The sequence below is a fragment of the Dromiciops gliroides genome, chromosome 1 (assembly GCF_019393635.1).
Source record: "Dromiciops gliroides isolate mDroGli1 chromosome 1, mDroGli1.pri, whole genome shotgun sequence".
Classification (NCBI taxonomy): Eukaryota; Metazoa; Chordata; class Mammalia; order Microbiotheria; family Microbiotheriidae; genus Dromiciops; species Dromiciops gliroides.
In genome coordinates, this window is record NC_057861.1 from 193508026 (window position 1) to 193520257 (window position 12232).

General features: G+C 37.2%; 1 protein-coding gene across 3 annotated transcripts in view; it reads right to left on the reverse strand.

Annotated features, from left to right (window-relative positions):
* The window catches only part of SALL3 (spalt like transcription factor 3), a 23145-nt gene extending 11297 nt beyond the window's left edge, over positions 1-11848 (reverse strand). For all 3 annotated transcript variants that reach the window (XM_043979402.1, XM_043979401.1, XM_043979403.1), the window contains exon 1: positions 11343-11848. In XM_043979402.1, coding sequence (XP_043835337.1) covers positions 11343-11424 — 82 coding nt within the window. In that variant the 5' untranslated portion in view covers positions 11425-11848. The remainder of the gene's footprint in view (positions 1-11342) is intronic.
* Positions 11849-12232: the final 384 nt, after the last annotated feature.

Below are 12232 nucleotides of genomic sequence, written 5' to 3' on the forward strand. Positions count from 1 at the left end.
ATTAAGATTAAATAGTTGAAAAAAATTAGATCTATTTTTTATTAAGACAATAGTCATCTCAGTCAAAAATTGAAAAGAATTCTAATTCTCTCAATTGTAGGAAATGCATACATTTTAAACATAAATTTGCACGACTGGCATTAAGACATGCAGACACAAAAGGAATATTAGCATCAGTTGTGCATATTCAGAGTCTTCTAAATTAATTGATATATTAAAAATAGTCACAATCAGTAGGATTCCACACTAATAAACATTATTAACTTTTTTTGTCATTGGAGAAAAATATTTGCAAAAGACACTGAGTTCAAATGGATAATTTCAGACAAACTGAAGTTAGGATTACCATATTCCATTAATAGCCATACATTTGAAGTACATAATTGTTCGAAAAATTAACATTCTGAAGGATTTTACTTTTTATGTTTCAGTATTACTTTTTATGCATGACCATTAGATGATTACAATAAATACAACTTACATATGACCTTAAGTATAATTAATGAACATGTGTACTACAGTAATTTTCCTTACAAATAACTAAAGTTGTACTTACTTTTTATCAAAAATTCCAAGAAAAGAAAAATCAAATCCTCGGTTCTGAGTGCATTTTTTAAAAAAAATCTTAAATTGGATGAAAGGTTAGGAAATTATCACCAAAAGTCCCACATGTTGGAAACAGAACTTTTTTTGTAAACAGTAAAATGTTTTCTAAAACTTTATAATACACCCTCCTTGAAATGGAAAGAAAAAAAAACCCACTGTGAAAATGACTTATGATGGACCTCAAAAAACAAAAATGAGGCAATAAACTGTGTTACTTGTTTCTAAGGCTAATTCTCATTTATGAATATTAAATAATTGCCTTTTAATTAAAATGTGCTATCTGGTATTACTTTGGAATCCAAGAAAATATATACTGCAAAGTCTAAATGAAGCTCACTATCCAGTATATAGATTTAAAATTCTTGCATTCTGTCCTAGTTTTAATCCAAGAAAAAGTCATCTTCCCCAAACTGCATCTCACCATTTCTTGCCCATTTTCATTAATTTGCATTTTGTTTTCGTCTGTAAGTTCTAAAACCATTGAACACACCTATTAAGTAGCAGAACTTTAGCATTTTCACTTTATTCCAACAGGAAGACAATTTATGAAATGCTTTCATATATAGTGATAAACATTTTAGTACTACGTGACTTTAGGTATATCTTCTTCTTTTTTTTTTTGCAAGAGGGAGAAATTAAGAATCAAGCACCATAGACATCATAATTAACATCAAGGTAATTTATTTTTCCCATACTAGCAGCTCAAAGCTAAGAGATTTGAACCTATAAATAGCCAAGGGGATTTAACATTAATTTATAGTACATAAGGGTAATTGTGGAAAAAGTGGGGGGAAATGCATCCAATACATGGATTGAGGTGTATTTATTAGATTCTTTCCACTACTTTAAATATATCTGGAGATAGTTATTTTTTAAAAAGATAATAACATCATCTGTTCTTCTCCTTATGTGTGAATGTGTGGGAGGTAACAAGGTGCTGATGGGAGAAGAGCACTACTTTGCTAAGGGCACGAAGAATACTGATCAAACATTTGGGCTTCAAGTCATACATACTCATGTCGAGTGGAACGTGAAATCTCTTGCATGCATTCAGGAAGAGAAATAAGAAATAAGAAAAGTAGGCGCTGAAAAGGTATAGAGGTTCTTTCAGTTAAAGTGAGGACATGTGTAAAGTTAGTTCCCAGCTATGCCAATTTTTTTTTGCTCTGTGTACTTAAGGGTTGCACACCCTCTGTCACTGTTCAAACTGTATTTCTGCAACAAGATCTGTTCGCCTTAGATTTCTTGAAGGGAAAAATATCTGTTCAGACCTTTCAGCGGAATTCTAACAAACCGTTTCAAAGATAATACTGTTCTGGAATGGATTTAAATTTTAAATTTTTCTCTTCTCAGGATAACTCATAAAATGTATACTGAATGTTTAACAAAATGTTCCTTTTCTTAGGATCAACTCTCTCAATGTGAAAGGAGCCAAAAAACTGTTTCACTATTGTCTCAGCTTTGATTAATTCCTGATCTGTTCTTTATTAAGCCACTTCCAGTTTTGCATGAAAATGGCTGGCGAGTAAGGCATCTTTCCAGTTAGATTAGATAAGAGTCTATACATAGGAAAATGTTTTCAAGGCTAGGATCAGAGGTTATTTTTTTTTACTGTGTATTTTCGAAAACGTTTTAAAAAGGTAGACGTAGACACTAAATGTACATTGGCGTGTCACTTGGTTTGAATGCTGTCTAAAAACATTTTAGCATTCTGCAAAGAATAAATGAAAAGTCAGAAGATAGCTATGGCTTAAAACTGGTAATAATCTCCTTAAGGCTTCTTAATTAATAAAATCGAATGTGAAATAGAGAGAGAAGAATTCTCAAAGAAGAATGTTTTCTTTAACTTGCCATTGTGCTATGAAGCATAAAAACAAACATTAATAAAAGTTAAAATACCTGTCATTAAAAGTCTGGAGCATACTCATTAATGTGAAATTGCTGAAGAGAAAAAAATTCCTTTTATGGAAGGGTACTGTCTAATCATTAGTATATTACATAAAAAATGCTGACATTTTGCATTTCATATCAACTAATGCCAACAATAGCCTCAAAGCTAGATTTAGCACATTTTCATATACACTTGAAGTCATTTTAAAAAATAGCTCATAGCAAATTTCTTTTTGACTTCATTGGAGTGGTGGTGGTGGTGCTGGTTATAAATAAGCTACCCAATTGCTAAAGACTAGTGAAATAAAGGCTTGGACAGATGGTTTATAATTCTGTTTGTCAGACTGGGTAAGCCATCGTTTATTCCACTACACTCTCTCTTCACCACACACACGTGCAATTTGGGTTTATTAAAATTCATATAGGATCAAGCAAAACCTGTCTACTGTTGGAAAATGTATGTTCACTTTTCTGTTCTGTCTGGGAACTTTACAATGACACATGGCTTTTTGGAGAAGGGGAGCATACTTTTTACTTCAGCTTTACCACCTCTTAAAAATCTACACAGCATTTTTCAAGTTTTCTTAAATTGTTAGGAGACACTTATTTTCTTGCAAATTAATTCTTTTTAACTCTTTATGATAGCTTTGAATCCCATAAAGAAAGATGAATTATCACATACTGAGCCCAAGCTGTGAAACAGGAGGAGACAAATAGAGACCCCTACTGTGTTTAACAATGTAGAAGAAATTCCAGACTCAATAGAAAATTTTTCTGTCCTTTTTCACAGACCACAAAAGCTGTTAATATATAACTGAACAGTGGAGGGCACTCTTGCTATGTAAAAACTAGTACTGACCTGGCACACTTAGTTTGATCTATTCAGTGGCCCAAATCTCGAATTTGTTAAGTAACAACCACCTGTGGCACAGTCACCAACTGTCTTCTGTTGAAAACGTTTGCAGTTTTTTTTTTTTTAATCTGTGCAGCAAAGCACTAGTTCAGGAAAACACTGGCTCCTTTATGGACTTATGCAGATGTGGGATAGTTACAACACTCACAATTTGTTTTAACTATCTGAACACGATGTTGTGTCAAATAATAGGATGCTTGTTTTATTTCAGGTTTACACAATAGGCCTTTCATGTAGATGTAACCATAATTCTAATGTATCCACATATATCACTCTTTGTGCTTAATTAAATATATATGAGCCTAAAAATGTTAAGTCGATATTAAAATTTAGAGTCAGATTTCAGGGGGCCACCCTTGAGATTGTGCTGAGTGATTGTGGCTTTGCATATTGATAGGTTTTTTTTTTTGCATATTGATAGTTTTGCCCTACAGTACATCATCCTATAAATTTAACAAATGAATTGAAATCTGTTCTTTCATAGCATGCCTGCTTGAGAAAGTTTCCAATAACCCAGGTACTGAATTTTGAAAACCTGGTCATTTCAAAGTTCACCTCCTAACAATAACAACCAAACAGTAAAACGAACAGCAATAAAACAATAACACCTCAAACTCATGAAAACCCAGCATGGTCTGAATGAATTATAATAATAAAATGGAAAAAAACCATGGCAAGCTAAAATAATCATTAATGCTCATACTATTTTATAGATGCGCAAAATCACTTCTATTATTTACTGTTGCTTATACTGACTGAAATGTTGTGTTTAAGTGCAGGAGATTTACGTGTGCTAAATGCAAGTGCTTAAAAACAAAAACAAAAACACTGCACAACTCCTAAACACCCTACAAGAAGATGAAAAAAGTATTGGTTACCACTTGTCACTGAAGCAAGAGACTCTTTGCCTTGTACACAAATCATGCAATAGAATTATTAAACAGTGCTTATTAAGAGGTCACTCTTGAAATGGTGAATAATAATGCAGAGGAATTAAAACAAAATGCTATGGCACCTGCAGGGTTAATTAAACAGTTCAAGATGTAGGAGCTGCACAAAAGAAAACCTTTTTTCCTTCTTTAAGAACTGTAAACACTTGTGCTGAACTAGATGGGCATTTGATAAGCTGTGCAGCATGTAGCAAACTCACAGGGATCTCTAGTTAACACTCAAATTCAGTGTTAACACTTAACAGAACAGTGGTAAGCCGTGCTGCCAAGGTCAACTGCACAGATGTACTAATTGTATTATGAGCTTGACATCTAGTGGCCACCCCTGGCAGGGCAAAGCAGGCAAAGGTTAAATCAGCAAGGCTTGTCAAAGCACTTCTAACTACCCACCCTCAGGGAGAGTCCATCGGAAGCTAGCAGGCATTCGATGAAATCCCACCTTTTCATTGACACCAAACAGAAAGACTTTCTATAGGACACCAGACACTAATGCACAGAAAATGCAAAAGGGGTGGGGGTCTTAAGTAGCAACCGAACCTGCTTTGACTTTGCAGGAAGAAGGCAGACATACGTTGCAAAACATTCAAATATCTTATTGTTTTTGTCAGTTCTTATTCATCTAGGTATTTTAAAAACCTACATGCTGCTAGTCTTTAAGTTATTAGAAAAAAAATCATCCTGAAGATAAATTATAACTATTATCCATACTCTTGTTCTTTTAAAATTAGCTATTTGCAATGTGTGATTCATTATGAGTGATTGTAACATGCATGTATGCAGTCTTTTACATTATCTGTAATTTATGAGATGGTTTTATAAAATGATTTTAAATTTTCCATTCTCTGTTTTACTGGAAATTACATAGCATGTAAATGCTACATTTAAAAGGAACACAGGTGAAATTTACATCGAAATTGAAAGTGGAGAAAAAACTAGTTAGTTTTTAAAAATAAAAGTTCTCAAAATTCATAGTAGGTAAAATATTAGAATTCTGCATACATTTTATGATTTAATAAATGTATCAAAAGTTACCTAATTTAATGTAATTTCAGACCTGCTCCACCATCAGCAGAAGTAATTCATATCCTGACTGGACAGCTTAAAGATATGCCTGTTCTTGTGTAGAAGCAGTTGCCAGATCAGGTAGATGGAAAACAACATGAAATGAAAACATCTAGGTATGATGAGCATTATTTTAAAATTGCATCAATGGAATATTTTTAATCATTTTGCATTACCATAAAATGTTTCTGGCCCTTATTAAGAATGTTACAAACAATGAAAATGCAGCAGTTCAATTAAAAATATTCAGTGAAATGAAAATGTATGCCAGACCTTACATTTAAGGATGTTAAACTTGCAAAGATGATCACTAAAAGGAAACCATAGCTATCTATACCTTTGCTGAATTCCCAAGGAAGAGAAAATGTCCTTATAGCCACCTTGAAATGAATGGTAAGACTTCTAAGAGATTAGCAGTCCAAGATGAAATCTGACCCACTTTTGCCTGCTTTTTCCATCATCTTGTGTACAACAAACAATCAACTAGCTAAGTAATTCCTGCTCTTAACCCATAGTAGTTTTTTCCCCTGACTGAATGTCATAAGAATGATCTAATACACATTTATTTTCTGCAAAGTTTTAACATGAATAGTATCTAAAGATTTTCTTAACTTTGTTAAACAGCTGTTCTTTCTCATCAGTGACAACTAATTGGCCATTCTTCTGTTGAGCATTACAATGATCTTAAAAATAATAAAAGAAATCTTGATATGTTTCATTAAAAATGTTTGTATATTCACCTTTTTCTATTTTCTGGTTACTCTTACTCTTCATGTTTCTGAGAAATCAATTATCCTTTTATGGTAGCAAGTTATAGCTATTGTTTCCTTTTGGTATGTTGAATTGTAAATGTGTGTGGAGTGTGTGTCAGTGCATGTATGTATGTATGAGAAACAGTTTAGGCAAAGCATGCATGTTAAAAGACAAAAGAAATGGATTTATTTACAGGAACTTGGGGTCTTATTTTTCTTAATTTAAAAAATCCAGTAAATAAAATGGATAAAATTTCAAATCACACATTTTCATCACAAAAAGAAAATTTTAATTAATTTCATATTGTCATACCTATGCAGGGAAAAAAGGCCACAGAAAACTTTAGAATAATTATTGCTAGTAGTTTTTTAAAAGATGAATTAAAAATAATCTCAAGTTGTGAAGTACTCTCCCTTCATGTATTTGTATTTCCCACTTAAATTACAACAGGAATTTTCTAAGCTGTATTAATAAGATGAAATACTCCAGTCACCCACATATAGGATATCTTGATAAGTGCCTATTAGAAGTGCTTGGTAGAAGTTTTATTGGCATCAACATTTTAAATTAATTTTTCTGAGATAAAAATTCTCAGCAGGCAAAAAAGATTTCTTTACTTGATGAAATGAATTTAATGGAACCTGAAACCTGTCTCCTATTTGCTACTAATTCTCAGTGAGAGAAAAAACCAACAACAAATCATTTATGAACAGATAGTTTTTAAAAGAGTTGTCTTAATGCATAAATAAGGAATCATTTCTGAAATAAATTGACACAAAATGTAGAAAAGAATAACTTTTAGACTTGTATGAAATTTACCAGAATTATTTTTGTCATTCCAGAGCAGTGATTATTTTAAAAAATGTTCTTGCAATGAATTTATAACAACCATAGGTTGTTATATAACCTGCTTATATAACCATATTTTTCTGATCTCATAAAGTAAAACTTTACAAAGAAAATAGCAGAATTTATTTTTACATTTGCTTTTTATACTGTCAGTTTTTAGTATGATTTTGTTGTATGTTATCTCCAAAAGTTATCAGAAAAATTTCAATACCTATTTATATGTCATGACCTTCCCAACTATCTTCAAATTTCCTAATGTTGCTCAATATATAAAAACTTCTCTATCATTTTAATGTGCATATTCCAAAGTGGGTTTAAAAGAATTTAGTTACTTGTAACATTCCAACTTCAACCTCACATTCTAAAGTGATTGCTTCACATGTAACTTCATATTGTGGACTCATGTTTATATCTTCCATTGTATTTACCCCAAATTAAGAGGGGGTGGGGGTATATTTGATAATTTTACTTTTCAAAGGTACCTATCTCTTCATTAAGTATTTTATTTAAGTATATGGGGGGTAACAGCAATCAATACGACATATATGTAGTTTTTTAAAATTCCTTAGATTAATAGGGAACAATCACCCATGTTCCATGAATAACTTAACTATCAAAAGTGTTAAAGCAAAGGAATTGCTTTTAATGGTTGGCCTAAGCTGCCTTTAAAACAAGACTTGAAATGAAGTACTTGCTTATTCTGCTCTGCCTCTAGAAAGACTAATTTTGGCCTATTGCAAAATATGACCAGGAACTGTGGCAACATCTTGATTATGACTGTGAATGGATGTAAAAAAAAAAATAAATCCCAGTAACACACATAGATACACACAGCCTTGACAAGCAAAGTTGGATTTCTTAAATGAATATGAATATATAAATATTTTCAAATTTTCATTTAGTAAAGTAGTAATAAAGTAATTCATTACAAAACTTGTAAATGATTTACCCCATTTTAGGTCTCCTAATGTGTGCTGCATATCCCTCAGCATGTTTAAACTATTACGTTTACCGTGCTCACATTTCTGAAATAAAATTTAAATAGAGATAGTTTTGTCCCAGCCTGTTAATTGTTCACTACAAGGGATTTTACTCTATTAATTGAAATATGCTTTAATAAAAGAAGACATAGCACATTTTGATAACAACCTTCCAAAGCTGAGAAGTATTTACATTGTTGCATTTTGGGGTTGCTGTGAAAGCCGATTTTAAGCTATTCAGGAACCACAATAATAACGCTTTAAAATTCCTCACTGGGATGCAATGTAGTTCTTTTGAAGGAAAGACTGTCTTTCTCATTCGGCAGAAATAAATCCATTCATTTGATCATGTAGTCATTGAGGGCAATACAAAACAAACCAAGTGTGAGAAATTCTATGTGATGAAGTAAACAAAAAAAAAAAAACATTTCCATGACAAAAAGATTCTTTGTCCTTAATCTACCCACCATATGCAAGCGTTTCTTTTTTTTCTTTTCTTTTCTTTCTCTCCCCCCCCCCTTTCTTTTTTAAAGCATATCTCCTGTTTTAATCTTGGGTGACTTGGCTACATAGATAAGACTCCACCACCGCACCAAAAAACCCCAAAACCAAAAAAAAAATACTACCCCCAAAAAACAACAACACCCTAATTTAACAATTTTTTGTAATTCATGAATTCTACAGGAGTGCCAGAATAATGATAATATTATTAAGCATTTAAAAGTTTTCCCCCTCTCTCTGGATACTGAACTATTTTGTTTCTTCAAACTTTAAAACACTGTAATAAACTCTAAAACCTCCTCTCCCTGATTTCCCCAAGATTATGCCTATTTTTAAATTATCTAATTTTTACCGTAACACGTGTAACTATTTCTAATTTGCTTGACTGTCAATAGTACTCTTCAAAAATATGCACAATTAAAGAAATTCATTTCTTAGCTATCTAAAAGAGTCTAGCAGTAATGCGCCTACTATCTAAAGGGCTTCTGCACAGTAGCAACAGCCCCCTACTTATCCTTCCTTTCCAAGCACTCTAGAGGCTATGGTAGCCCTGTGGCGGTGGGCTTGCAATTCTTCCAATCCGACAGATGTTTTAACCTGATGAAGTAGATTCGGACTGTCCTAACCATCAAGGTTATAAAGTTCAGCTTCAATAAGTCAAAACCCATGTCAACCTCCAACTTTCATGTAGCTCTCCCCCATCAGGTACACCCACACACTGACACATTCTCCCCTTTCTTTTTCAGTTTGAAAGCAGTTAGAACGAAGGGGCTCGTTGGGGGCAAAATAAATGTATTCGGTAACTGGAAGGGTACTTAAATACAAACGTCTCATTTCTGGTTACGGAAAGAGAATGAAACGAAAGGGCAGGAAGAAATACTTAGAAATCAACAAAATACTCAAAGGAAAGAAAGCCTCATCTACAAGACTGCCCTAAAAGTCGCACATCTCAACCCCCAAGTTAATTTGCAAACCACACTTGCACAGTTTTAGTATAAATAAAATGACAAACTCGGAAAACTTTTGTCACTTCAGAAAGGAAAAATGTGTTTGGTAATTGCAAATAAAATCTTTACGTGAAAAAAAAGAATCAATTGTGTCTTGCTTGGCCTTTTGGTCAATTATAGAAAAGCTCATTCAACATTTGCAAAGAAGAGTTGTGAGCAAAACAAGGCAAGGCCCGAGGTAAGTCAAAGCGGTGGCAGTGGGTCACAAATGCAGTCAGGATACAAAACAATCATAAAACTAATAACATAGGAAAAGCCAGATGCAGGACTTGAAACCAGAAAGGGAGCAAAGATAGTAGTGAATGTGGCTTAAGAGTTCTTAGGGACAGTCCTTTCCCTGTTCCCTCACCTCGGAAAAACTCCGCTGCCCCAAATCTAGTGAAGCAGCATTGGAGGTCCCTATTGCACCCTTGATGCCTTCTCAACCGCTAGCCCCTCCTTTTCTCCCCGAACCCCTTTTCCTGTTCTGGACAGAAATTCCGTCCTCTTGATCCACAAATTTAAAGGTCAGGGAAAAAGAAATAATTTTCTTCCCCAAAAGGCTTCACACTTAGGAGAACCTCTTGGCCACCAGCTACGCCAGCCGGGGAGTGTGGGAGAAGGGCAGGAGGTCTTAGAAGGGGGCGGAGAAGAAATCTGGCGCGGGGAGAGAGGGGGCGCGAATCCTCAGTGTCCTTCCACACCCAATGCTTCAGTAGCAAGAAACAGGCATCCTCGGGGAGAAAGCTTTCCCCAGGAGGAGTTACAACCACTGCAGCCACTGCAGCCACTGCAGCCACAGCCACCTCTGGAGTTGCCAGAGCTGTGTGTGTGTGTGTGTGTGTGTGTGTGTGTGTGTGTGTGTGTGTGTGCGCGCGCGCGCGCGCGTGTGTGCAAGCGTGTATGTGTGAAGACAAGCGCGTTTGTGGTGAGTGTGCATGGAAGAGTGTTGAAAGGAGCTGTTTCCGGGACCTGTCCCCCCACTTACTCCCCTCCCTCCCCATTTCCCCAGCGCAATCCTCCTTGCCCTCGGCATCCCTGGCCGAGAGGCGGCGGCGGTCACTACTGCTTCAGTGCACAAGCTGAAACAGAGGCGACACACAGGCACACGCACACGCACACGCACAGACATAGAGAAAGCCGGGAAAAGAAGAGAGGAAAGGAGAAAAGAAAGAGAAGGAAGATAACAGAGTTCCCAGCAGCCCATTAACTTTCCGCCGAAGAACTGCAAACACCCACAGCCACAAATTTAAAGCCCCTCCTCCCACCACCTCTTTCCCAAACTCTCGTGTCCTGGGGCCAATCGGGGCACTAAGAAATGAAACTCGAAGAAAGGGAATTGACTTGCGGACACTGAGCTGTCCCGGGTGCCAGCTCCTTTTTCTTCTACACACTTGTTCTCTAACTCAACAGTCAGATTATTGCACCCCCTCCCCGTCTTTCCTGAAACTCCTGCAGCCAAATGCACTCCCAGAGCAGAGTCAACCAAGGAAAGGTGCCTTCGCGGCAGCAGGGAAACCAGAAGAAGATCGATTTGGGCTGCTTGGTTTGGGAAGTGTGGAGAGACGGAAACTTAGCGCTTGTTTTTGGAAATAAGTTAACTTTTTCTCCCTCCACATACAGTGCCCAACTGCCTTCAATTTCTCCTTCTTCAAATGGAGCAAATAATTTACTTCCTATAACACACCAAGGAAAATAAAACACCCCCCCAAACCTTACCCCCACCCAAATCTGCCCAAACTAACCCAATAACAGCCTCGCACAAAACCTCCCCAGCATGCCCACCCACGCCCTCCTCCTTCTCTTTGCCCCCTCCCCCTTCTTGGACCCCAGTGGGAGAAGAGCCCCTTACCGTGTTCAGAAACTACCTCGGACTGCTGGAGCTCCTCGTCCGATTTCAGATGCTGGGGCTTGGCTTGCTTTCGACGAGACATGCTGCTAACTGCGAGTTGGTTCTGCTTTTTGCAGAGGCATCAGCAAAACAGCAAACGGGGGGGTTGTGTGTGTGAAAATTGTTCGCAAATAAGTCGTGTTGGGGGGGAAATTGCAGGGAATTAGCTGGTGCGAGTCTGAGGAGTGCGGTGCGGCGGCGGCGGCGGCGGCTGCGCGGATTGCGCATGGGGCTGTGTAATTAGGCTGGTGAATAATGCATGGCGATTAATGGAGGGGGCGAGCTCGGATTGGCCGGGCTCCAGCGGACTCCGGCTGCCTATGCAAATGAGGGATGGGGCTCCGCAATTAGCCGCTTCACTCCGCCAAATGATGTGTCTCCCCAGCACCAGCACCTCCTGCTAGACGCACCGATAGCGGCGGCGGCGGCGGCAGCGGGAGCGGGAGCGAGAGCGGCTTCGGAAGCGGCAGCGGCGGCGGCAGCAGCGGCGGCTTCGGCAGCAGCAGTAGCAGCAGCGGCAGCTGAGGGGGTGACGGCGGCGGCAGCGGCGGCAGCAGCAGCAGCGATAGATGCAGGCATACACACACAACACACACGGGGCTGTGGCGTGTGCGCCCCCACTTTACACAACATGTGTGCAGCTTCACATTTCAGGGAAGGATACAGTGTCCTTCCTCTAATCCTGACTTTGTCCCTTAGTGCTGGCTTTTCTTCTTCTTTTGGCTCTTTCTCTCCCCACCACCTTTAGCCCCCTATTATGCCACTCTGTTGTCTTGATTTTCTTCTTTGCTTTTCTCACAAGAAGTTTTGCTTTTTATATGACTTCTTGCGTGCTCGTGTTTGATGCTGGT